General features: G+C 46.8%; 1 protein-coding gene across 1 annotated transcript in view; it reads left to right on the forward strand.

Moving 5' to 3' along the window:
* The window catches only part of ASAH2 (N-acylsphingosine amidohydrolase 2), a 103,284-nt gene that overhangs the window by 38,688 nt on the left and 36,945 nt on the right, over positions 1 to 27,651 (forward strand). Inside the window, exons 7-11 of the mRNA XM_075612922.1 lie at positions 4,781 to 4,858; positions 10,596 to 10,716; positions 11,518 to 11,643; positions 21,693 to 21,779; positions 22,178 to 22,282. Coding sequence (XP_075469037.1) covers positions 4,781 to 4,858; positions 10,596 to 10,716; positions 11,518 to 11,643; positions 21,693 to 21,779; positions 22,178 to 22,282 — 517 coding nt within the window. The remainder of the gene's footprint in view (positions 1 to 4,780; positions 4,859 to 10,595; positions 10,717 to 11,517; positions 11,644 to 21,692; positions 21,780 to 22,177; positions 22,283 to 27,651) is intronic.

A 27,651-nucleotide genomic window follows, 5' to 3' on the forward strand; every position in this document is an offset into this window, starting at 1 on the left:
AAGCTTCTCCAATGTCAGTTCTCCCGCCCCCCCTACTCAGGATCTGATAAGCTTCTCCAATGTCAGTACTCCCCCCATCCCCCCTACTCAGGATCTCATAAGCTTCTCCAATGTCAGTTCTCCCCCCACCCCCCCTACTCAGGATCTGATAAGCTTCTCCAATGTCAGTTCTCTCCCTATCCCCCCTACTCAGGATCTGATAAGCATCTCCAATGTCAGCTCTCCCCTACGCCCCTCCTACTTAGGATCTGATAAGCGTCTCCAATGTCAGTTCTCTCCCCCCCCACCTACTCAGGATCTGATAAGCTTCTCCAATGTCAGTTCTCCCACTCCCTCCTCTACTCAGGATCTGATAAGCTTCTCCAATGTCAGTTCTCCCGTCCCCCCTCCTCTACTCAGGATCTGATAAGCTTCTCCAATGTCAGTTCTCCCCCACCGCCCCTACTCAGGATCTGATAAGCGTCTCCAATGTCAGTTCTCCCCTACGCCCCTCCTACTCAGGATCTGATAAGCGTCTCCAATGTCAGTTCTCTCCCCCACCACCTACTCAGGATCTGATAAGCTTCTCCAATGTCAGTTCTCCCACCCCCTCCTCTACTCAGGATCTGATAAGCTTCTCCAATGTCAGTTCTCCCCCACCGCCCCTACTCAGGATCTGATAAGCGTCTCCAATGTCAGTTCTCCCCTACGGCCCTCCTACTCAGGATCTGATAAGCGTCTCCAATGTCAGTTCTCTCCCCCCCCACCTACTCAGGATCTGATAAGCTTCTCAAATGTCAGTTCTCCCGCCCCCCCTACTCAGGATCTGATAAGCTTCTCCAATGTCAGTTCTCCCCCCACCCCCCCTACTCAGGATCTGATAAGCTTCTCCAATGTCAGTTCTCTCCCTATCCCCCCTACTCAGGATCTGATAAGCGTCTCCAATGTCAGTTCTCCCCTACGCCCCTCCTACTTAGGATCTGATAAGCGTCTCCAATGTCAGTTCTCTCCCACCCCCTCCTCTACTCAGGATCTGATAAGCTTCTCCAATGTCAGTTCTCCCGTCCCCCCTCCTCTACTCAGGATCTGATAAGCTTATCCAATGTCAGTTCTCCCCCACCGCCCCTACTCAGGATCTGATAAGCGTCTCCAATGTCAGTTCTCCCCTACGCCCCTCCTACTCAGGATCTGATAAGCGTCTCCAATGTCAGTTCTCTCCCCCCCCCTACTCAGGATCTGATAAGCTTCTCCAATGTCAGTTCTCCCACCCCCTCCTCTACTCAGGATCTGATAAGCTTCTCCAATGTCAGTTCTCTCCCCCACCCCCCCTACTCAGGATCTGATAAGCTTCTCCAATGTCAGTTCTCCCACCCCCCCTACTCAGGATCTGATAAGCTTCTCCAATGTCAGTTCTCCCCCCATCCCCCCTACTCAGGATCTCATAAGATTCTCCAATGTCAGTTCTCCCCCCACCCCCCCTACTCAGGATCTGATAAGCTTCTCCAATGTCAGTTCTCTCCCTATCCCCCCTACTCAGGATCTGATAAGCGTCTCCAATGTCAGTTCTCCCCTACGCCCCTCCTACTCAGGATCTGATAAGCGTCTCCAATGTCAGTTCTCTCCCCCCCCCACCTACTCAGGATCTGATAAGCTTCTCCAATTTCAGTTCTCCCGCCCCCTCCTCTACTCAGGGTCTGATAAGCTTCTCCAATGTCAGTTCTCTCCCCCACCCCCCTACTCAGGATCTGATAAGCTTCTCAAATGTCAGTTCTCCCCCCAACCCCCCTACTCAGGATCTGATAAGCTTCTCCAATGTCAGTTCTCCCCCCAACCCCCCTACTCAGGATCTGATAAGCTTCTCCAATGTCAGTTCTCCCGCCCCCCCCTCCTCTACTCAGGATCTGATAAGCGCCTCCAATGTCAGTTCTCCCCCTATATCCCCCCTACTCAGGATCTGATAAGCTTCTCCAATGTCAGTTCTCCCGCCCCCCCCTCCTCTACTCAGGATCTGATAAGCGCCTCCAATGTCAGTTCTCCCCCTATATCCCCCCTACTCAGGATCTGATAAGCGTCTCCAATGTCAGTTCTCCCCCTATATCCCCCCTACTCAGGATCTGATAAGCGTCTCCAATATCAGTTCTCCCCCTATATCCCCCCTACTCAGGATCTGATAAGCGTCTCCAATGTCAGTTCTCCCCCTATATCCCCCCTACTCAGGATCTGATAAGCGTCTCCAATGTCAGTTCTCCCCCCACCCCCGCTACTCAGGATCTGATAAGCTTCTCCAATGTTATTCCCTGCTCCCCCCCTCCCCCCCACCACACAGTTATTGTCATAAATACAGATATACAGATTCACGGGCTGCTACGTTGCTACATATACAGCCCCAGTAGCCAGTGGGGTTTATTGATTGAGCACCAGTACACATTTCTATATTCTGACATACAGTAGCAACTAAATATGGGAAGAACTGTGATGTTGAGCCGTTGAAAGGTAGCACACAAGAACACTTAAATCTGCACAAGTAATTAAATAAATAAGGTCTATGGTTTGTGAGTTGTTTTAAAAGGTCCAGAATATCCATTTGCCTATCTGCTATTCATATTACAGTGGCCTGTAATTATGTATGGGATGGTACTACACACATTGTCATCTATTCCAGTTTTGAAATAATTTGTTTTGAAATAATGTTTTGTGACAGTGCTAGAATATCCACATCACAATGTGATGGCAAAATAGCCATTGCTAATTGTCACATATTAACATATAAATTATGTATGTTATCAAAATATATAAATAGAAATGAGGTTGATGAAGAATTAGCATAAACATTATTGACCAATGTGTGTTGGGGTAAAAACTGAAACCTGAAACTCAGTTGGAACAAAAAACATATGAAGTAGCGCCTATACTATAACCTGATATTGTAACTATATATATAATGAGGAATTGTATTGCTAAAGGCTAATCGGTATTATCTAGTGGGGTGGTAGAAATCTGCTGCTGAAAGCATATATATATAACTTTACTCTCAATGATTACAGACCTAGATTAAAAAACATATCAACAATAAAAAATATATATTTGACAGTGAAAAAATAAAAATATAAGCATGTAGAGAACAAAGTCCTGTTCCAATGTTAATACACCAGGATTCTTGCAGCCCGTTTTGAAAGGATCCCCAATCCTTAACAATATATCTGCGAAAAGATAAAAACAAACAGGCGCACACCTAGTGTATTATTGATATAAAATATAATTTAAAAGAACATGAAATCAACAGAATGCCCACTCACAAAAGTGCTGAAAATTCAAGCATGTATGAGATTGGCTCTCATTTGCCAACAACGCTGTACTCCCGATATCCACGAGGTCTTCAGCGTTCTCCTGTGTCACTACACCATGCGACCCGGAAGTGGAGCCTTAGCCCTCCGGTGCCTGTCCGCCAAGTTCCTCTAGGTACAGGTAGCCAAGGATTCCCACAGTCAGTTGTAAATTGCAGTCAGTCCTGTCTTGCTCACGGGAAACGTGGGAGACACAGGAGCTCCAGTCCAGTACCAGCAAAGTTCAGAATGTGAATGGCAGCTGCAGATTTAGGCAGGGGGTGCCCAGTGCTACATCCAAATGACAAAACATACATGGTAATAATTACAAGAAATAATGCTTCAGTGTAAATAATAATGCTAATACTGTACTAATAATAATAAAATATGTTTTTTTAGTTAGATATTTTGGCCAAAGCATCATAAGCTTGCACACCAAATCGTCAAGGTAAACCATAATAAGTGCAAGTCCTACACTACACTGCATTCTGTTCCCTATACCCCTGTATGAGGGGGAAGAACCATAATAGATTCCTTACCTGCAGCAAAATGAGATCCACCATTAAAATGGGGAGGTGACGTGAGCTCTGGGGGAGGTGCCACAACCTCCATACAACTGATTCCAGTCAGAAATTAATTAACACACAAGCCCAGCAAGCTCAAACGCCCACACCCACTTAATCTTGACTACAGGCAGTCCTCGTTTTACAACGCTTCGCTTTACAACGAATGGCTTATCCAACGCTATGCAATGCATACCTATGTTCATTTTTACAACGCCAAAATGGCTTATCCAACGCTCTTACGACGCTTTGCAACGTTGTGTATGTGTGTATATATATACACATTCACATAAACAACGTTGCAAAGCGTTGTAAGAGCATATATATATATATATATAATATTATACTATATAATATTATATTATACTATATAATATATTATTTATTATGTTATATTATATATATAATACAGTATATACACTATATAATATATGTGTGTGCTGCATATCTTATTGCCTGCGTAAAATATTTGGTGTATTTTAGCATTAAAAATGCCTTCAGGAACGGAACTTTTCATTTAAACTGTGTTCCTACGGGAAAACGTGTTTCACTTTACAACGTTTCGCTATCCAACGCCATTTTGAGTAACACATTGTGTCGGATAACCGAGGACTGCCTGTATATGAAATGTGTGTGTGTGTGTGTGTGTGTGTGTGTGTGTGTGTGTGTGTGTGTGTGTGTGTGTATGTATATATATTTTTGTGTCTTCTATCAAATATAGAACATTTTTGATTTACTTACCTGCGTGCTGTCCCTTGATGTCGTGTTGCAACCGGTATCGTATGGTCTATATATATATATATATATATATATATATATATTAATGGTAGTTTTGTTAAGCAGACTACGCAGTTAATGATTCTTCTTGTTGAAACACTTGCATGAAGCGGTTATGTGACTGTCCTCTGCCTGCAGGTACGCGTCCCACACAGACAAAGATGTGGTTGTACTGAAGATGGTGGATATGAATAATCAGGATTTAGGGGTTATCAGGTAAAGAGTCTGCGTGCAATCAAGCTAAATCTTATCACACAACACATGTAAACATGGATTCATGGCACTGGGGTATAACAGCAATAACATAATATCAGCAATAACAGTATAATCTGCTTAATTAAAACGGCACAATTGTGTTCTCAGCCTTTTGTCTTTCATCACCATGGCTTGTATGTGATGGAAAAATGAATACAACATATCCTGTATTTACCTTGCCCTTTAAATAGAAATGTGAAGGCTGGTAATAAATAAGGACATCTTTACCTACTTACGGGGTTATTTGCTAAACTCGCCTAGCTGCAACACTGGGGCACAGTCTGTATAAAAGGATTTCACCAGGTTTATCAAAGTAAAAACTCCAGCGGCGTTCAATACGATATATTTTTCATTGAGGAATATGGGTCTGTGTTTCACACTGGTTTTACCTTTCTTTGGCAGCTGGGAGGCTTTTGTACATAGCCCCCTTAATCCGCTATTTCTCCTGCTCTAATGCCATACAGACTTCCATATTTAAGATACCTACTACAGTATATGGCTGGTGGGCATTGGTATACTAAGTTCCAGCATTCAAATAGGGAAAACAAATATAGAAACAAATCAATATTGAAAAAAAATATAAACATTTATTAACCGGCAAAAAATAAGTATATATAGATGGATATATATATATATATATATACATATATATATATATATATCTCCAACTCCGTCCCAAGAGCAGTGTAGGAGTGAGGTCCAGATACATGTCCAGGAAGACTAACCCACAAAAACTGACGGAAGAAACAGAGAAGTAAAGCAGACAGCAGCCTAAATACCTATTTCCTGAGGACTAGCCCCACGGGGTCCCCACCGACCCCTCACATGGTCCGTGTGTGCATTGAAATACAATCTTATTTTTGAAGACACATATTTGGACTTGACAAAGTCAATTATTTAGGACGTCTGTTTTGTCTCTATACTAAACATTCTTCTTTTCATATATCTTTATTTAGTTGTTCAAATGGAGAGGATCAGGGAATGAATTGACATACTGTACTTTGTACATTTTGATATGTAAAGTCATATTGATATGTAAAGTCTCCCAGTTGCAAAACTGGGGCAATAATGGCACAAACAACAGCCGCCAGATGTATCAAACAATAAAACATCATATGTGAACCCTATGATTTATTTTCCTTTGATACATTTTGGAAGTGGTTTATTTCCGCAGCTGTTCCTCCAGTTTGCACTTAACATTGATTCTATATGGTACTGTACATCTTCGAGATTTTGCTCAACTGAAGTAGTATATTTTTTCTGAACTGTGCTTAGAGTAGTTGAAGACTCAGGTCTATTACATACAGTAATTGGGACTTAATTTTATACTAATGTAACAGTGTTTCTCCCCCCCCCCCCCCAATCGCAGATAGGGGCCATTACAGGGTGTATGTGGTGCATACCTGCTGGTAACGAGGCCTGAGTCGTCTGCTGTGACTTTGGGACACTGGAACAGGCTTCTGGGGTCCACACCACAGACAATACTTAGCAGTGCAGCGCCTCCATCTGCCGTAGGCTCCAGGAATGTATGGAGATGATCTCCCACGGTAGAACTTGTACTCTCCCCCCAGTTAGATCACACACCAGCCAGGAGGTATATTGCAAACAGGAATGGTTTATTACTACAGTCTTTGCAGTAATACACAGCTACTCGGCAGTCGTCTGACGGTTACAGTCTCTTTACTCGCAGCTATCACTGGAGATGGTCCCTGGACTGCCTCTACAGGCCAAGGGCACCCGGAGCCATCCTAGCTCTTCCCCACTTCCCTAGCGGAGGCAGAGGTATTGGTCCACACTCACTCCTCCCCGTAGGGAAGAGCACATGGGTAGGCCCCAATCTCAGGATCCAAGTCGTGTGACCTTCATTCCTCAGGGGGAAGGAACAACCTCTAACTTTAGGGTGGTCCTGCCCTTATGTACAGCCAGAAGGCGGGCACCCCTTTGTCACAGCTACAACAGGACATACCACCCCCTGCTGTCACTCAAGTTCAGTACCAAAGATGAAGTGAAAAACCCCATGATAACTACTGGCAAGGCCTTCTTATACCAGGACTTGCTGCCAAGAGAAGTGCAGATTAGTTGTCAGGGATGAACCAGCTACACTAACAAGGATACATTTAACAGATTAGAACAGAAGAAATGTGCTTAGTGTCCTTTCTTTGACACTATTTCTGGGTCAATAATTATAATAAAGATGATTCACATTAATAAATTAGCTGATACTTACAGATTGGAAATGAGGTCTGCTTCAAATTCAAAAGGACCCTTCCCAGCATACCGTCCGTGCTCAAGTTCTTAAGGGACAAAATCTCTTCTGCATTGTGATGTCAGGCAACTGATTGCTTGATATAACTGCAAATTGATGTAGTGCTTTGCTTGTTTCTAACTAACCATATTTCATAGGCACGATTGATTAGAAATGTATTTCATCAATGCCAATATTTCAAGTACAGTACATCTGACTTCTGTTGGAACATCTAAAAGTACATGACCTTGGAGCCTGCGAGGAAGCTCCCCTTCCCTCCCCCAACCCACATATAAATAAACACAAAGGTCTGCAGGTACAAAGGCCGTGGCTTTATTGACACAAACACTGGTAAGTGCCAACCCTGCCAGCGTGCTCTCCCCCGGGTAAAGGCCAATGGCCCGGCTGTTAAGCGATACTGGGCCCAGGGAATCGTGCACAAATGAGCCCTGCTGACTCGCTACCCCAGCCACCACAAGGCTTTAGGGGTTATCTGCACCAGAGAGCCCCCGCTGGCAAGGTTAACGCACAGCAACCCCCCCAACAGCCGCCATGACATAGGCAACACATGTCATGGAATGCCCACCTCAAACATGGCAGACATAGTTACATAGTAGATGAGGTTGAAAAGACGTACGTCAAACAAGTCCAACCTATACTAAATTTAGACAGATACTTTATCCTCACCTACAGTATTTTGATCCAGAGGAAGGCAAACAAAAACCCCAGTGATTTAACCTCCAATGATATCTCATAAGGGGAGAAATTAATTCCTTCCTGACTCCACGAATTGGCAATCGGATTACTCCCTGGATCAACATCCTTCCCCTGTTTACTTATTTTTTAAAAGGAAGAAAATACAACATAATGTACAATATATTATACGATTGTCATGGTATTACACAAACAAAGGGACGGGCGGGAACTTGTTTTCAGGGAGCAGGCTGCCTTCTTCCCCTGCGCTCCTTTGAATCCCCTTTGCTCTGCCCCCCGTGACACTGGGGAAGGGGAAGTAGCATGCAATCCTGCCAAGCTGGAAGAGAGAGGGGAAGGAGCACGTGGACCGGCAACAAAGGTGTTGGGGAGGGAGAGGCAAGAGAGGGGAGCCTAGCCCCTGCGGTCAGGTGCCAAGGGGCTCCAGGCTGCTATTTTTTGCAAGACAAACTATTTGATTGGAACATATACAGTATTTTATGGCATCAGGCATGAGTAGGGACGGTGCGAGGGTATTTAGGCATCCTACTGTAGGTGACGGTTCAGCCTTGCAGCCCCCCCACCCCCCATTAACTTTCACTTGTCAGAGGATGCAGTATGTACTAGAAGAAATGCATTTTAGAATTTTGTTTTCAGTTTCTTCAGGTCAATGTTTTGTGCAATCTCATGTTCTCCCCTCTCCCCCTGCACACTCCCCCCTTTTCCCCCAGTATCCATCTCTCTCCCCACTCCCCCCGTTCTCTCTCTGCCCCCTCTCCCCATTCTCTCTTACTCCCCCCCTCAACCCCTCTCCCTTTATTCTCTCCCCCTTTCTTTATTCTCCCTTCCCTTTCCCCTCATTCTTTCCCCGCACCCTTAAAGTCCTTACCGGTGGAGGGAAGGAGGTCCTTACTGGCGGCAGATACCGGAGGTTTTCACTGACTTCCGAGTTGGCCTGTGGTACGGTCTCTGCCCCCACCGTATTCTGCCTGCACTGCCGCCCTCCTCCTCTGTTGACCCCCCTCCCAAATTTTGCCGGTCTCGGTGAAAGCCTAATTTCACACATTTTTTAACCAATCCTTGGCGCCAGCTAGTCTAACAATTTACGTAGTGGAAAAAATTAAATGTAAAAATGGAGTACACTTGGTGACAAATAGACCAAGAGATACTCATAGAAAAAAGCTAATCATAGATAATGAAGAAGCACAGCAAGTAGAAAGTGAATATAAAGTGCTCACATTTTATTAGATGAAAAAAATTGATGCTTCAATGCAGGAATTTTCTCATCCAAAACAAATGAGTCCTTTATTCTCACCTTAGGGGGTTATTCACTAAGGTTCGTTGCTGGTAACAAGCCCAATGTGGCGCTAACTGCCGTTCAAAAGAATGGCAGTTAATGCCGTATTGGGTGCATTTACCCACAATGGACCACACAGACCTTAGCCCCCTAGTTTGCCTTGGCTTACTCCCAGTTATCTAGATGAGCTTCTGTAGACACAAGAGATGGACCCGTTTTCAGGTTGATGATCATTAATCCATCTTTAATGTCATTACTTTGTGCTATGCCAGTGATTTCAGAATATATTATAGCAGCAGCAGCAGCAGCAGCAGCAGCAGGCAAACAATTGCATGGGAACCTGATGTTTTTTTTTTAATATAATAATTACTTTATTGAGTTATTAAAAAAAGTCCATAAAATCCTTCTACATATTTCACACCTGAGTGGTGCTTTTTCCTTGAATTTTTATATTTCTCTAAAAAAGTCAGGTTCCTGTGCAATTGTTTGCTTCCTGCTGCTCTATTGATCACTTCTTCAGTCTGTTAACAATGTTTCTAGTCAGAGGCACGCTGTCAGGATACATTAACCAGCACATTTGCTGCAACCATAAGAGAAGAAACAACACCAGTGACCCCGGGTTCCTTATAGGAGGTAAGCTCATTGCTTTCCTCATAGGGCCCAGGTAGGTGTTTGGATACAGTGTATTTTTACATATCCCAACTCTGTTTCAACCATATTTGCCTGATTATAGGGTGACCCCCAAAAATAAGGTGACCCTCTAATTTAGAAGCAGCTCGAAAAGAACATACCCACACACTCACAGTCTCTGTGTCTGTGTGTGCCTCTGTCTCTCTGTGTGTGTCTCTGTCTTTCTGTGTGTCTCTGTCTCTATCTCGGTTTGACCTACATGCAACCAGCAACATGGCTGCCTCAGGTGTGTGTGCCCCCTCTTACACCTTGCAGCATGGGTGGGAAGCCATCTTGAGCCCTGACAGCAGACACCTCACTTCCAGGTCTCACTGCTGGGCCTCCGCTGAACCTATCCCCGCCCCCACCCTTTGCAGCTAACCCGCCCCCACCCTCTGCAGCTCAGGCCCGGCCTCCGCTCTCCTCCCTGCATTCTCTGCTCTCTGCTGCCTCCCCTGCTCTGATGGTCAAAACCGGGACAGTCATAAAAAAACGGGACATTTTAAAGAATGTCGGGCAGCCGAGACAGACATTAAAAAAACCGGGACTGTCCCGGCTAAACCAGGAAATCTGGTCACCCTGGGTATATTTACATTAGTCCGTGCAGGACATTATGAATGCCTTTTCCTTGAGCATATGGCAGCTTATTGATTTTTTGACTTCCGAAAATAACTTGCCCTTTTTTCTTTCCTAAATTCCTCTTTCATCCTACTTTCAATGGTAAAACATGGAGTGACTAAATCGTAGGAGATGGTAAATGCTATAATTTAAATCTCTTCCCTTATTATTTACAGCTGGTTTGCCGTTCACCCAGTTAGTATGAATAACACTAACCACCTTGTAAGCAGCGACAACATGGGCTATGCATCTTACCTTTTCGAACAAGAAAAGAATAAAGGGTTTTTGCCCGGGGAGGTTAGTATTCTTCTACCATCTACCAAGTAGAGGAAAATATGTGTTGGCTAGCAGGACACTATTTCCAGGAGAAATCAAAGAAGTAATTGCTTGAAGGTTATTACTGGGCAGTGTATCTAGATACAAGATGATATGACCATTCTTCAGCACTAAACAGTAGTTACTGCCTGGCTGGAGAACCCACTGTCCAGTTTTGATAGATAAATGTGTGTGCTTGATGTTAAAATACCAGATGATTGAAGTTGTCACTATCGCCTTCATTCAAATGGAAAGCTCAATTGAATTCAAACATTAACCTAATTTCTCTCAATTTAATTTGAAAAATCTGGATATGTTGGATTTAGTGGAAATACAAGATCTTGTGTTGTCCTTACATGTTTAATTTACTATACAGTACGTGTTGATATAAGCCGTAAACCAGGAACAATAAAGAATGGAGTTAATTCTTTTTTTTTTTTTTTTTTTAAACCTTAAATATGGTATTTTCCCCTATCCATATAAGTTTAACCAATGATAAATATTGGAAAAAAAACAATTGAATGTCCCCTAAATCATACTGAACTACAATGCACTTCAAAGCAATGTCTTACAGACCATACAGTCAACAAAGTGAATAAACCTTAAGGTCAGCCAATCATTGTATCTAATCAGTTTTGATAACCCGAAAAAACTAATATTTTTTCGTATACCATTCGTTCAACCTGAAAACCCAAAGACTAAAGTGAAACAGAACTAGAAATGGCAATATGGCAATATCCGTGTGCACATTTGTGAGCAAGCTGTTTTTTTTTAATGTTGCAGGGATCATTTGTAGCAGCGTTTGCATCGTCAAACCTTGGAGACGTGTCACCGAATACCAGAGGTCCTCACTGTGTAAACACCGGAGAGTCATGTGAGAACCCAGGCAGTCACTGTCCAATAGGCGGAGTGAGTCTGCGACATTTACTAATGATAAGACAATGCACTGCTCCTGCACTGTTAAAGTCACTCTGATAATGAGGGAAAGGGCATGCTTCTTTTCATCAAATCATTTACAAGATCTTCTTACATTTACCCTTTAGGAACTTTCATAGAGAAAAGAATATTGAAAAAGTGGGAGAAAATAAAACTTTTATAACCTTAAAGTTCTCAGCCACAGGTGCCATTAATGCTAGATTTAACCTCAAAGCAGGAATTATCATTGCTCGATTAAAACCACACATTACATACCTTTTGGAATTGCAGGCTCTACTCTCTTCAATTTTTGGACCGTTCAACTCCTTTTCCAGTTTTTTCACGTCACTTACCATTCCTGTGATAGGCTCTATGGATGGATTAACATGGCCAGCAGACATTACTATAGAAACCACAGGAAAAATATTGTATATATGAAAATAGTTTAGCATTCATTACTCAACCTAGCATTGACTGCTATGGTTTGGGAAGTCTCTTACAGAACCAGGGCCGCCGACAGGGGGGGACAGCCGGGACAAGTGTCCCCGGGCCCGGCAACCGGACAAAGCAGTTGTCGCCAGGCCCCGGCTCTCCCCCAGCTGAAGGCCTCTCCCTCACTGTTCCACGCCGAGCTTCTGCCGCTGGCGTGCAACGGGACTCTCTGACGTCAGTGCGTTGGAAGTAAGCTTGGCCCATCTTCTTGAATCTACTGCCAGTCTGGTCACATGATCTTCCTCACAGAACTTTGGCTGTCAGTGCAGCAGAAGATTACCCAAAATGCATGCAGTGAACCCCCAGCCAAATTTCAGCGATCGATTACAGGAGAACTGATCGATCCCCAACATAGCTTTTTTTTTTTTTTTTTTTAAACGGCAGCTTTAAGGCTAACCAATGAATTAATCAGTGTAACTATATATTTAATCTGCACATGAATTAAATATTGGTTGGTTATCCCAGAATCTAATCTGCCTGGATTGGGTTTCAGAACAACTTTTACTTCGATAAAAATATTACATACAAGTAAACCTACATAGCATTCAGCACCACATTTAGAAACGGTTTCTAAATATCTTATTTCAGCCAAATGTCATAGTTAAATTGATAGACAAATTACAAAGTGGAAAAAATAGCTGCATTGGTCGATTTGTACTGTTCAACTTACTAAACTAACCATGCAGGACAAATGATGGTTCTGCATATTCCAAAACCTTTTACCTTCATTTCAGATTTTTAGTATTAAATAGTTTTACAATTTCTTTATTCACTATAGTACATTAGTTGAGCACTATGCCAAGAAATAAAATACTATAAACAGCATTATGTGTCAAGATCTAAAAGGTACCGTTCAAAGGGGAAGGGGAACTGAGGATATATGAGCTCCAATAAGAAAGACGACAGTATAACATCTGCAGAGTTTTCAACTTGAGGGTCAGGGAATGGAGAAATAATGGAGGTCTAGTAGAGCTTAATGTATAACCAAACATAGCTGCTTAAAAACGAATACTTTTTATAAACAACGTAACAATGTAATTGACTTAAACAAATATTTGGATTCTTTTGATTCTCATGAAATACAAATTTCTTCGCGGCCTCCTTAGTCCACTTAAGGCCTCGGGCATGGTCTGCGCTTAGGCGCTGAGGCGCGCTTACACTTACTAGTGAGCCCCTGCAGCCGCAATGAGAGCGGCTTTAGCAGGGGCTCGCGCACGGTTCCGCAAGCGTGCGGAATCGTAGGTCTTAGAAAAAAATTCGGTTCAAGCGCTCACGGGAGCGCAGGGCCAGTCACGTGAGCGGTTCGCCCAATAAGGGCGAACCAGCTCCGTGACGTCACTGGCCCGCCCCCCCGACACGCCCCCGGATGGCGCGCTAACCAAGGCCAGGGAAAGCAGCCGCTTTCCCTCAGCCTGAGCGCGCCTCCGCACGGCTGCTGCAACCCTGGACGCAGCCTAAGAGAGCCAGTAAGGAGTGGAGAGAGGGCGCTCTCACTGTTCAAACTCTTGTTGAACATACAGGAACATCACAATAAACTGAGTAGCCAGAAGCGATCAAACCGCTCCCTAGTCTCATCTCACCATGTTTACAAAGTAACTTTAAAAAAGGATTTAAATATACCATTATATGTCAAAATGCATTTATCACCTATACGTAACCCCCTTAAACACTGCCATTAATACACTTTTATGTGAGAGGAGACAGGAACATTTATCAGTGACAAAAGTAATATAAATAAAGAAATCAGGGAGGGAAAAATAAGAAACTGTGTGTAGCGGGGGAAATAGGAGTCACTGAATTGTCATGGTGGCTTTATTAGAAACAAGGAAACTCATTATGATTGTTGTACTTTAATGGAGGTGTTGGGAGACAGAAACTCTGGAAAACTTTACTGCTCACTTCTGTCAGGACATTTTCAGTCAAATACAGCCTTCGATTGAATTTGTAATGAGCTCTTACAACCTTCTGCATGACTAAAATGTATGTGTAAATTCATAGTGAGAAAAGTGGTCACATTGATTAGCAAGAGTCTGTCAGAGTCGCAGCTTAAAGCTGCAGTTCAGTCTTTTTAAAAATTTTTTTTTTTACTTCAATAGTTTCATGTGGGCAATCTCTAATTACCTAAAGAACTGCATAGCTGCCGGTCAAATCGTTCTCCATGTATTGATCGGCGAAATTTGGCGACATCTTTAGATATGGGATATGTTTTTCATCTGCTTCTGTCAGTCAGTGGAAGCTCATGAATATTCATGAGTCTCCCAGTGACGTGTGCTCGCTCCCAATCTGCCGCTGTGTGGTGTCCCCCTTCTGCCCCGATCCCTGTGGCTGCCTCCCTGCCCGCGCGGGAGATGGAGGGGACTTGCGCGGTCGCCGGGGGGGTGGGGGGTGGGGAAGGGTTGTGTCCCGGAGCAGTGGTGGCAGCAAGGTGGTGTGTGTGTGTGTGATATATATATATTTATATATAGTGCGTGTGATATATATATAGTGTGTGTGTGTGTGATATATATAGTGTGTGTGTGTGTGATATATATAGTGTGTGTGTGTGTGTGGGTGATATATATATAGTGTGTGTGATATATATATATATATATATATATATATATATATATATATATATATATATAGTGTGTGTGTGTGATATGTAAACCCCCCTTCAGAGCTCAGCAGCGGTGGCTCACTGGGGGGGGTAGCTGGGAAGGTAGTGATCCCCCCTTCAGAGGTCGACGGCGGCGGCGCGGGGGGGGGGGGTAGACAGTGAGGGAGGAAGCGGTGTGCGGGAGGACGGCGCCGGTGGCAGCATCTTAACCTGGCTCTCCCAGGCTTTCCCTCCCCTTTTCTTCCCCTGGCTCTGCCTGGCACTCCCTCCTTCCGGCACCCCAGCTCTCCGTCTCCCCCCCGGCACCCCCTCCCCCCGACTCCCCGGCTCGCTCTCCCCCCAAGAGCCCGCTCGCAGCCACTCTCTAGCAGTGCGGCACTTCCGGTGCGGAGTGGCGAGAGGGGGTTGAGGGTCCGGCGTTGGCGGTGTAGGGTAAGTGTGCTGATCGAGGGTGTTGTTTGGGGGGGGGGGGGAGATCTTGCTCGTTTTCGAGGACACGCGGCTGAAAGTGCCGCGTGGGGTAAGAGCGTAGCAAAGGGGCCGTAGTGGTGATAGGGGGTGGTTCAGCGCTGGGAAGGGCGGAGGGTGGGTGGTCAAGGGCGGCTAGCCGTTGAGGAGGGCCAGAGGGGTGATAGTGGGGGGGGGGGTGTTGTACTTACTTTTGGTGTCCTGGTGAGCGTCTCTAGGGTTAAGTGTGTGTGTGTGTGTGTGTGTGTGTGTGTGTGTGTGTGAAAGACTGCTGGTGCGTTGCACAGACCGAACGGCATGACCAGGTATTCATAGTGGCCGTCATGGGTGTTAAAAGCAGTCTTCCACTCGTCCCCCTCACGTATCCTTACTAAATTGTAGGCACCTCTTAAATCCAATTTAGAAAAGATAGTTGCTCCCTGAAGACGGTCGAAGAGTTCCGGTAGCAAGGGCAGTGGGTAGCGGTTCTTGCGTGTGATGTTATTCAAACCCCGATAGTCTATGCATGGATGAAGAGAACCGTCCTTCTTTTTGACGAAAAAGAAGCCTGCTCCGACTGGAGAAGACTTTCGGATGAAACCCCTCTCTAAATTCTCTGCAATGTAAATGTTCATGGCTTTAGTCTCTGGGAGAGAGAGAGGATAGGATCTTCCTCTGGGAAGAGGTGCCCCGGGTAGTAGGTCAATAGGACAGTCGAAAGAACGGTGCGGAGGTAGAACCTCGGAACGTGCTTTGTCGAACACATCTCGGAAATCCAAATACACAGAAGTTAGGGAGTCGACCTTCTCTGGCAGGGTAGACAACCCACCAATCTTCTGGAAAATCCTGGTACATGTCTTGGCACAAGAAGCACCCCACTGGATGGGTTCCCGATCTGTCCAGTCGATGCGAGGATTATGGAGTTGAAGCCAAGGAAAACCCAAAATCAGCTCAGCAGAGGGAGTGTGGATAACATCGAGGGTAATGATCTCTGTATGACTGTCGACGAACTGCAATAGGAGAGGCACCGTCTGTAGCGTGATGAATGCCGGCTGTAGAGGTCGACCGTCAATGGCCTCCAGACCTACTGGCGTCTTCTTATTGATAAATTGAATATTGATCCGTCTAGCAAAGGTCTCATCGATGAAATTGCCTGCGGAATCGGAGTCAATGAACGCCCGTGCTTGAGTGTGAAACCCCTCTCCAGACAGTGTTACTGGCAACATTATCCTGGTGGGAAGGACGTCTTTGCTGATGGGAGAAAGTGTCAGTATTCCCAATGAAACTCTCTGGGGTTTCATTGGGAGTTGGCGTTTCCCGGCTTGTGGGAACACTGGGGTAATAAGTGACCGGGATTGCCACAGTACATGCAGAGACCGGCATTGCGTCGACGTTGTTTTTCGGCAGCAGACAGCTTGTTACCTCCCAACTGCATTGGTTCCGGGACGTCCCCGGAAGAAGGTGAAGGCGCCATGAACGATGGAGCAAGATGCCTTGAAACCCGTTGACGGTAACGAGAACGTTCGGTCCTCCGCTCCTGCAGACGCTGGTCCACTCGAATGCACAGACCGATCAAATCCTCTAGGTCAGTGGGGCGTTCCCGCGCTGCGAGCTCATCCTTTAGGGATTCCGACAGACCTTGCCAAAACGCTGAAGATAGAGCTTCATTATTCCATCCCGTCTCAGCAGCAAGTGTGCGGAACTCCACGGCGTACCGGGAGACGGGTCGATCTCCCTGGGTTATGTGGTGAAGAGACGATGCTGCCATTAATTGCCGCGCAGGGGTGTCGAAGACTCTTCGGAACTCCTCGACGAAGAGATCGATGTCCTGTGTGAGAGGACCTTGTTGTTCCCAGATGGGAGAAGCCCATGCCAGCGCCTCGTCGATGAGAAGAGCCACGATATAGCCGACCCTGGAGACAGAAGAGACAAAACGAGAGGGCGAGAGTCGAAATTGGATGAGGCATTGGTTAAGGAAGCCCCTAAATCCTTGGGGGTCCCCGGCATAGTGTTTGGTGGCTGGAATACGAGGTTCCAAAGCAAACGGAGGTGCTGGAAAGGCGGTTGCGGAAGCTGTGGAAGCCACGGGTGAGGGTTGCCGACTTAGAGTTAGGACTTGAAGGGTAAGGGAATGAACGCTTTGCTGTAACGTATCCATTCGTCTATCAGCTTGTTCCAGATAAGTCTCTAGCCTGGTGAAGAGATTTGTATGGGCATTTAAAGTGCGCTCCACCTCAGCGGGGTCCATGTTTGTTGGGCTGAGCATAATGTCAGGGCGTGCTCACCACAAACGAGACGGGACCGCGGTGCTGAGATGGGATAGGATATAACGCCACCCACAGCCACGAGGGCACGTCTTGAGAGTAGAGTGGTCTGGAAGTCCGGATTGGGGCAGGAGAGGTACGGATGGTAGAGGGTGCTGTTTGCCAAGTCCGGGGTTAGAGAGAGGGACGTTGTCGTTTACCGTTTGCCGAGATCGGGATGCCAGAGGTGCGGAGAGTCGTGTTGCCGTATGCCGAGTTCGGGATGCCAGAGGTGCGGGTAGACGTAGCGGAACCGGTTCGGTACACGAGGAAGACTGCAAAACAAGATAGGACAAGACAGGACTAGGGAGGCAGAGAGTGATGAGAACAACTGGTTCTATGCTCAGCCGACGAGTTAATGAAGCTGCAGAGTATATATAGGCAAGAGGGTTCAATGGCAGAGTAGCAAGGTGGGGGTGTGTGAATGGGCCAGGCTGAGACAGGGATAGGTCTAGATGGAGGAGGAGCTATAGATCCTAGAAGAATTGGTGTATTGAATTGCAGCATTGGAAAAGGGTACTGTGCCTTTAAGAGGCTGGTGCGCCTCTGTGTGGCCGAGCCTCCGTGTGGCTGCGCCTGTGGATGCGTGAGCGGGCACACGCCCTGAACCGAGGGCAGAAGAAGGGGACTGACGTGCGCGCGCGCGCACAGGGGAAACGGAGCTCGGCGTCTTAGAGGAGGAATCTGTGTAAGCCGCGGGAGACCCTGGCAGGGCTGCAGGTGAGTGAGGAGCACGCCGAGAGCGGCGTGACTCCTGAATCCTTACATGTACACATTCACATACACACAAAATTAAATATACATATTGTTTACAGTATGATATATACAGATTTGATTTTAAATGAGTTGTTAATATTTAACATTAACTACACACGTGCAATGGAATAACGTTTAATTCATTAATTCTGAGCTACTCTCCTTTTCTGCTGCTGCTGCTGCTCTGACAGTTCTGGGGGGAAGATCATGTGACCAGGCAATGACTGATACATTTGTGCTCATGCATGTGCACGGCTGTGGAGGGGGCAGGACTCACAAAGGGGTGTGCCAGAGCCTGTTACATTAAAGGAAGGGGTTGTGCCTTTCTAAAGGGTTGCTATAGAAACAAAAATGCTCGTTACATTAGAATACATTAAAAATTATCTTTCAAAGTTGTTTAAAAAAAAAAAATGCTACAAGTATTTTCTCACAGCACAGAACTGATTTATTAAAAAAAACCACACATGCAGGATATTGACTGAACTGCAGCTTTAATTTAGAATAAGGGATGTAAGGGTATATTCTCTATCAGGGGTGCGCAAACTGAGGGGCTTGCAAGTTTTTCCAAGGGGGAGGGGGGGAGGCGTGCAGAGGAGGAGGAAGCAGCATGGGCCCGGAAAGAGTCATGTCTGTGTGTCTATTTGTTCTGTCTTGTATATGTCTCCTGTGATTCTGTGCACTCTGCGACTCTTTGCCACCCTCTGCCCCCGGCAACTCTGTGACCCTCTGCCCCCGCGACTCTTTGCCACCCTCTGCCCCCGGCGACTCTCTGTGACCCTCTGCCCCCGCGACTCTTTGCCACCCTCTGCCCCCAGCGACTCTTTGTGACCCTCTGCTCCCGCGACTCTTTGCCACCCTCTGCCCCCGGCGACTCTCTGTGACTCTCTGTCCCCGCGATTCTTTGCCACCCTCTGCCCCCGGCGACTCTCTGTGACTCTCTGTCCCCGCGACTCTTTGCCACCCTCTGCCCCCGGCGACTCTCTGTGACCCTCTGCTCCCGCGACTCTTTGCCACCCTCTGCCCCCGGCGACTCTGTGACCCTCTGTCCCCGCGACTCTTTGCCACCCTCTGCCCCCGGCAACTCTCTGTGACCCTCTGCCCCCGCGACTCTTTGCCACCCTCTGCCCCCGGCGACTCTCTGTGACCCTCTGCTCCCGCGACTCTTTGCCACCCTCTGCCCCCGGCGACTCTCTGTGACTCTCTGTCCCCGCGATTCTTTGCCACCCTCTGCCCCCGGCGACTCTCTGTCCCCGCGACTCTTTGCCACCCTCTGCCCCCGGCAACTCTCTGTGACCCTCTGCCCCCGCGACTCTTTGCCACCCTCTGCCCCCGGCGACTCTCTGTGACCCTCTGCTCCCGCGACTCTTTGCCACCCTCTGCCCCCGGCGACTCTCTGTGACTCTCTGTCCCCGCGATTCTTTGCCACCCTCTGCCCCCGGCGACTCTCTGTCCCCGCGACTCTTTGCCACCCTCTGCCCCCGGCGACTCTCTGTGACCCTCTGCTCCCGCGACTCTTTGCCACCCTCTGCCCCCGGCGACTCTCTGTCCCCGCGACTCTTTGCCACCCTCTGCCCCCGGCGACTCTCTGTGACTCTCTGTCCCCGGCGACTCTGTGACCCTCTGCCCCTGGTCACTCCCTGTGACTCTCAGCCCTTGGTGACTCTATGACTCTGCCCCCTCTGTCTCTTGTGACTCTCTGACCCCCTCTGTCTCTTGTGAGTCTCTGACCCCCGTCTCCTGTCACTGACTGTCCTTTTGTGGGGGTGCCTCAGCAACTGAACACTGTGAGTAGGCGTGCCCCGTGAGAAAAAAGGTTGAGAACCACTGGTCTAGAGAATGAATGAGTCAGACAGGGAGAGAGAGAGCAGACACGTGTACACTCTGATTGATTTTCTGTGAGTCTCACTGATTTAAAGTTTGCCTTACTGATTGCTAGCATCAGTGATCTCATCAATTTCATTGGCATCTTACTGACAGTCAAGCAATACCTTTCAATTAAAATGCTGTTTATTGGTCTAGAACCCACAAAATCCCACTCAGTCCTTGGAGGTTGACATCTCTGAAAGAAACCACCTTCCTCCACTCCTCATTCAAAGTTACAATATAGGCAGGGAGAGGATGAGCAAAAGAATGAGCCTTATCTCTCCTTCATGTTTGTAGGTCTCAGTCGTCATTATGTCTTTATTTGCTAGGAAAGCCTTGAAATATGTTGCATATTTTAAAACTATACAGTATGTACCACCCCTATCCCCCCCGGCAGCAGGAGATGGGGTGTACATGCAATATATAATGTCTGTTGGTTACTAGAACCGAGTTCCGACCCGCTCCCAATGGGATTAGAGTGTTAGCTCCTCGGTCAGTTACCTGTGATCTCAGGGTTTCCTCTGCGCAGGTTCTGGCCTTGGCTGTAAGGAGGCTGAAGTGGTGGTTGTGAGGACAGTGCAAGAAATAGGGGGTCAGGATATTTTGCAACTCAAAGGTGTTTTATTGACAGGCACATTAGTCTCACGGCTCCAGCTAAGGCCGCGCCTATAGTACTGGCGACGCGACGTCAACCGTCGCCGTTAGAAAAAGTTATATTTCGCTTTGCGGCGGCGGCACGGGCTTCCGGGCATTTGATTGGTTCAGGGGCTGTCACATGAGGCGACAGCCCTTGAAAAAACAAATATTCCCGGCTTCCAAAGTCCGCGATGCTCCGTCACTCCGTCACATTGCCGCCGTCACGCTTACTATAAGTGCACACGGCAGCGGCAATGTATTTGTTTTTGGCCGGCGTTGCATCACCCGTCGCGGGCACAATAGGCGCGGCCTTACTCACGAGCACCCTGGGTATCAATTGTTATCATATAGAACACAATACAGTACCTCATTAGACAGGTTCACTGTAGAATGCTCTTTAGGGCAATTTCCCTCGGTGACCCATCCCATTCAGGTAAGTACTTCCGGTCAGTCTTTGGCCTCTAGTCCACCTCAAATCCTTTTGGTTTCCTAGCATCCCAGAATACGCCTTCTGCCTGAATATCACTTAGGAAGGGGTGGCTTCTGTTCACTTGATCTTGACTGGTCATCCCAGGAGCGTGAGGCTCCCAGGCAGTCTTCACTTAGCAGTCCCTGGTCCTCACCCCATGGGGAGGAATGAACCTGCACTTCCCTAGGTGACGGGTCAATTGACTTACTTTTCCAGACCCCACTTAGTCATACATAAGGAGGAGCCAGACTATCCCACCCCTCATTCTAGCAGCTCCACAAGCCCAGACTTGAGCCTGTAAGTTGCTACACTCAGAAACCGAGGAGATGTGATGTCACCAGCTAACTATTAACCCTAGCACTGCCTGCTCTTACCAGGACTTACACGCCAGGCTGTGGGGGAAATAGTGAGGGTGCTACAGTACATATATTATACAATCACAATGTAAATATGTTTTTCTGTTTTCTATTCATGCTATTAGACAACCACATGCATTGCTATGGGACCAGGAGATGATATGTTTGAAAGCACAAGAATAATAGGAGAAAACATCTACTTGAAGGCCAAGGTAGGCAAATGAAACCTGGGTATACTTTCATCTGCACTGCATCCAGGTTTGATATGTATGGTACAATCTGCTCAAAATCTACACTGAAACATAATGAACCCTTCCTATCTGGAGGTTTACATAACAATGTACAGCATTTCAAAAGCACTGTCTGTCAGGGGTGGTCACCTCCAGTCCTCAAGGGCCACCAGCAGCACAGGTTTTCAGGACATCCCATTCCCTGCTTCAGCACAAGTGGCTCAATCAATGGCTCAGTGAATCCGTTTTCTGTTTACATTTATTTTATTATTATTATTATTCATGGTTTGGGGAACACTGGCTTTATACACCAGGGGCTATTTGTTTTTTTTAATGTTTTGCTAATATCCTTTTAACATGCTTATTTGTTTTGAAAAAAGGAGTTGTATGCAGCGGCTTCCAAGGAAATAAATGGATCACTGAATTCAGCTCACCAGTGGGTAGACATGAGTAACGTCGCGGTGCAGCTCAATGCCACTCACACTGTAAGTATTTATATGCGCTTTCGTCTCTTTTTATGGTGCCCCCCCCCTCCATCGTTATTGCCTGGCACACGTTTTGCAAGCCCTGGCTTCTCTCTCTCGCCCTGCGGAGCTTAATATGGTTCTTCATTTGCATTGCTATATCCGTATATCATAGGGATCAGTAATTAAATCATCTTTCTCACGTTCCCTCCAGCCTATAGTACACTACAAGATTTTAATCCTGGTGCAAGATGGAAAAGAGGCAAAAGTTGCCATAAATTCAATGGGATATTGCAATAGTTTGGCCATTGGAGAAGTTACAGAACAAATCAGTTATACATTGCAAATGTTTTTGCCGCTTTATAAAATCCGCTTCCACCGTTGTCACGGTAGCTAGTGATAGGTTATAATAATACACACCAAAATATCTCTCTGGGTTGAATTGAACACGACTTAGATATAATAAATTAGAGTTTATTCCTTAAAGAAGGTGAACACCCAAGATATACAAATAACAGGAAAAATATAGACACTTACTTAAGGGGTTTGGACAAGGAAACCATCAGGATACAGGATTGGTAATTCCTTCCACAATACAGGTTCAGATGTAGACATCACGAAAAGACACGAAGACACGAACAACACAGATGGACACTGGTTTATGTGTAGTTCCAATCCTATACTTTATTATTGAGTGCAGGCCATTGGAGAACAATTACCTGCACCCAATCTCTCCCTGCCACCTCACCTGAGGGGCACCGTAATACCTGCCCACTGGGTGGATAATATTCTAAACAGGGGGCTTATTTCCTCAGCCCCCCTCCTACAAGCCTGGCGTCTTCAAGTCTGGCTTTGCCAGGATACCCTTTGTCCAAGGTGTGAAGTACAACACTTAATATCAAGTACCCATGTCCTGCATTCCTTTGTGTTCGCATACACAAGCAGGGTGGGGGAGTCTTTGATCAGGAGTTTATGATCGACCATTTGTCTCCCATCCTGAGCATTAACATAACATATCTGCTCTGAGTTTTTATACCAGACCCAAAATACAATTCATACTTTAATACCTTCACATATTAAAATAATCCGTTCTGCTGGGCCCACTGGGCTGACACTTGCCAGAGTCCCTCATGCCGGAGGTGACTCTCCATGGTGGCCAAGTTTCAGCTGTCTGCGACCCCCAGAACCGGAGATACCAAAAAACAAGTTAAAATTCTTATTACTTTAATGCAGGATTCTCCGCTCTAAAATTAATCTCTGCTTTTCACTCTTTCCCATTGAAATCAACGGGCTCCGCCGCTATAGGCTTTCAATGGAGCAACTCCGTCATTGAAGTCTAGGGGCTCCGCCGCTATAGACTTTCAATGGAGCAACTCCGCCATTGAAGTCTATAGGAAAACCACTATTCTTTACATTTGCCCATACTCCGTCTGGTTGTTCGGAGAGGGCTGGAAATGGCCATGCAGTCATGCCGGAACAGTGACTACATGCGACCCAAATCCCAGCCCTCTGGTTCTCACAGAACCGGAGATATGGACTTACACATTTTACAGTTTCGGACTTAGCCGTTTTAACGCCACGCGGCTTTTCCCCATTGGAACCAATGGCCGGCGCCGCCATAGGCAATGCATGGGCGAGCGCCGCCATTGGATTCAATGGGACCTCCGCTCCGCCATTAGAGTCAATTGTGCGACCCTCCTGCTGAGCTTGACCCTTTACGGGGGTCCCTTATTCTCGGACCCGGTGGTGGTCGTGTGTGGGGGTTCCCAGGGGCTAGGGGCAAAAATAATTTTATTTCTGGGTGCCCTAGAACCTAAGGTTCCCACGCCACTTGTAGGTGAACTTGAACTCAGTGATAAAAGCTCCTTTTAAAGACATTGTATGCGCTCTTGCTGTCTGCGGTTTGGATGGCTGCCAACCCGTTCCTGGAGGTCGGCCTCAAGGAATCCCCATAGAAGTCAATGGCCCCATTGACTTACAATGGGAAACCGCCGCTCCTCCTCTCGGACTCCACCTGCTGGTCTTCGCTGGAAACAGGCCCAAAACCGCCAGATCCGCCATTGGAATGCATGGAGCTGCAATGGCGACCTATGGGAGGCTGCAAAATGGAGCCTGAAAAGGCGGAAAACAGGGAACAAAGGGCTATAGACACTGAATTAACATTAACCCATTCCCTCCCGCATCAATCCCAGTGTATGTGTTGGTGCAAACACTGGAATGAGAACAATACACTTTTACAGGGGAATACACATTTGGATTCTGAAGCAGGGTAAAAACACATTGCTGGACCGCAGTCCAGTTAACCCCTTGCTTCCCAAGTGAGAGCAGGGGGTGGCCAAATGGGGTGTAACCCCTTTAATACCGGGCCAAACCCCCTCTCCCATGACAACCATGTAGCAACCTTTAAATAAATTGTAATTTATACAGATTACGTTTAAATTTCAGTTCCCAGGAGATATGACATGTATAGATCAGGCAAGCATATATATATACATTTCAAGTTATTGTGGGTGAAAAAGGCGACAAAAAACCTCCACCGTTAGCATATAGCAAATAAAGAATATCACTTATTGGATGTATGCTAACGATGGAGGTTTTATGTTGCCTTTTTCAACCACCATAACGTATATATATTAGGAACAAAAGGCGCAAACCCCCGCACACAATGTTTATAATAATAAACACTAATTGGATATGATGCTATGAAAACAGTCCAATCGAAAAAGAATCTGGATCCGCGTATAATCTAAAAAATGAGAAATAGCCAAAATAGTGAAGTATGTATATTCAGTTTCACACACCGCAAGCACAGATTCTACTCACAATGTATCAGATAAAAACAGGCATTTCAGGATTAAAAATCCTATCTTTAGCTGCAATACTGGAACAATTCACCGCAAGATCTGTTCGCACGATCATGGACGACGCCGTCTGCTTTCCGACGCTTGTGCTGTGGATGTTCTCCTCACTTGCCAAGTCTCGCGATAATTCGACGATGATGTGTGGCTGATACCGTTCTCGACCGGGAGTATCTCCGTGGGTAGAAAGCAGCCAGAGGAAGGCAAATAACAGTCCCAATTGCCTTTAATAAGGCATGCAGTTCAAGTAGGCAAAATAAGATAGGTGACAAGACTACCTTCGCCCTATGCGTTTCGTCACGTAGACTTTGTCAAGGGATATGCAGTCTCACCTGCATTGTGGTTCTAAATAGGCAAAGCTATGTTTTGATTGGTCACAGTTTAATTTATCTGTGCCAATCATAACTGTGACCAATCAAAACATAGCTATGTACACAGGGTAACACAGCCGGGGTAATACACAGAATAACAGTTTACTGATAGTAACTTATATATATTGGCTACTGGTTACAGCTACCCACTTGCCACGCACGGCTGTAACCCGCCACACTCTGTTCACAGTCCCCACAATACCTTATGAGGCCCTCTACCACATAAGTGTCCACAATATAGCCCCCACCCCTTATGCGTGATCAGAGCCGTGACTGTACAGTGTATGTTGGTGCACGTGAGGAAGGTACCTGCCAGGTGTGTCTACACCCGGACGCGCTGGCTTGGTCTTGAGGATGATGAGATCAACGGACCCAGTACTGCTCCCCGCGAAGCCTCCGCCTCTAGTTGGGTGGGTCCCGTGTGGATGGTACCACCTTAGAAGTGTCCTTGTAAGGTGTCTGGTCCCAGACCACCATTGAGCAGGAGACCGCCGTGTCCTGTCTGTGTCCCTCATTCACTATGGTACTACAGGGTGCCGTGTCCCTATACTATGGGCCGGTCCCTGCAGCAACCACAAGCTGAGGGGAGTCAGGGCCTAGGGGGAATCTGGCCTAGTGCAGAGGGTCACTGACCCCTGCACACATACCTCTTACCCCTATCCTGTCCCAGCACCGACTGACTAGCGTGGGCCGAGTGCACAAATGTATCTTAACTGTGAGCAGGGGAATCCGGCCTTCCGATTGGCTCCCTGGCGCCATGTGGCTACGTGCCCCTATGCCTTCTGGGGGCTGTAGTCCCTTGCAGAGCCTTCCCTGCATAGCCCTTGCTTGCGCTACCTTCTGCGCATGCGTGGGCTCTCTTCTCATGGCCGCCGTCCCTTGGGCCATATTGCACATGCGTGCGCACCCTAACGATGGCAGCGCCCCTTACTGGATGTGCTGCGGAGCTTCTGTAGCACCGAAGCGCTCCCTGCTCTGGCGTCGCTTGTCGGTATTTTCCGACAACACCCGCAGCCGCTGCGGAGGAAAGAGGGGGGTCAATGTAAGCCCAAGGGGACCGGGGCTACACTAGCAAAAAGATTTAAGGCTTTTATACATTCAAAAGGGTCCAAGGTATTCGTTGGGCAAAAAGATAACCCTTTAGAAAGGACCTGAATATGTGATAAATCTAGAGTTTTACTAGAGAGATTGATTACTTGTGATGTTTCTGTTGTTGTTTCTGAGTGTTCTTTTTCTTTCCCCTTTCTCCTGATTCTGAAAACTCCACCTTTCTTGATCTCCGAGAAAATCTATCCTCCCCCCCTGTCAGAGATGTGTGCAGAGGTACATTTCATGTAGACCGATTTGGGTGAAATTAAATCCTGGCTTTAAAAATGCCTGTTCTTTTAAAAAGGCAAAATACAGAGGCGGCACATTTTATTTGAGTGCGGCTAGCTCCGCAAGCCTGGGGATGCCCCGGCATGCTAGCCGCACTCCCTTGACGCGCGGTCACGCGTCATCGGGTGCCTGCGCCCCCTGCACGCGCGTCCAGGGCTCCCCGAGGGAGCCCTGGTGTCCCGCGATGTGGGGGACGGCGGCAGGGGGTTCCGGGGGACCCGGCGGACCCGGCAGCGGGAGGGAGAAAGCCCCGATCGGAGGGCGCTCATCCGTGTCTTCGGCGTGTGCCCGGTACCCTCCGGCGCGCGCCAGGTTACTGCTGCGGCCGAGAACGGGCAAAAGCTCGAATAAACTCGGCCGCAGCAGTATACAAAAAGAAACAAAATAAAGGCCTACTCCACTTGGAGAATAACTAAACCTTTACTACAGCCCTTTCTATCTGGGTGGGTAGCTAAGCTGGTTACCACCCTATATATATATATGTGTGTATGTGTGTATGTATGTATGTATGTATTTATGTAAAACAGTCCAACAAGAAAGTCTCATCTGTTTCTGTTGTAGCTGTAGGCTTTTGCAGTCCAATTGCTCCCAGGAATAACAGTCTGGTCTCTGTCAGCATAGTTGTATGCTCAGGAAATTCCCTGGTCTGTCCTCCTTCTCCTTATGTCAGCCCCAAATGTGAGCTAAGGAATCTCTCTCCTGTGTCTCACAAGTGGCTTTTTACAGAAATCTCATTAGTCCAGGTGAAGACTAGTTAATTGAGTGGCTGCAATTAACTATCTCT

The sequence above is a fragment of the Ascaphus truei genome, chromosome 8, assembly GCF_040206685.1.
Source record: "Ascaphus truei isolate aAscTru1 chromosome 8, aAscTru1.hap1, whole genome shotgun sequence".
Taxonomy (NCBI): domain Eukaryota; kingdom Metazoa; phylum Chordata; class Amphibia; order Anura; family Ascaphidae; genus Ascaphus; species Ascaphus truei.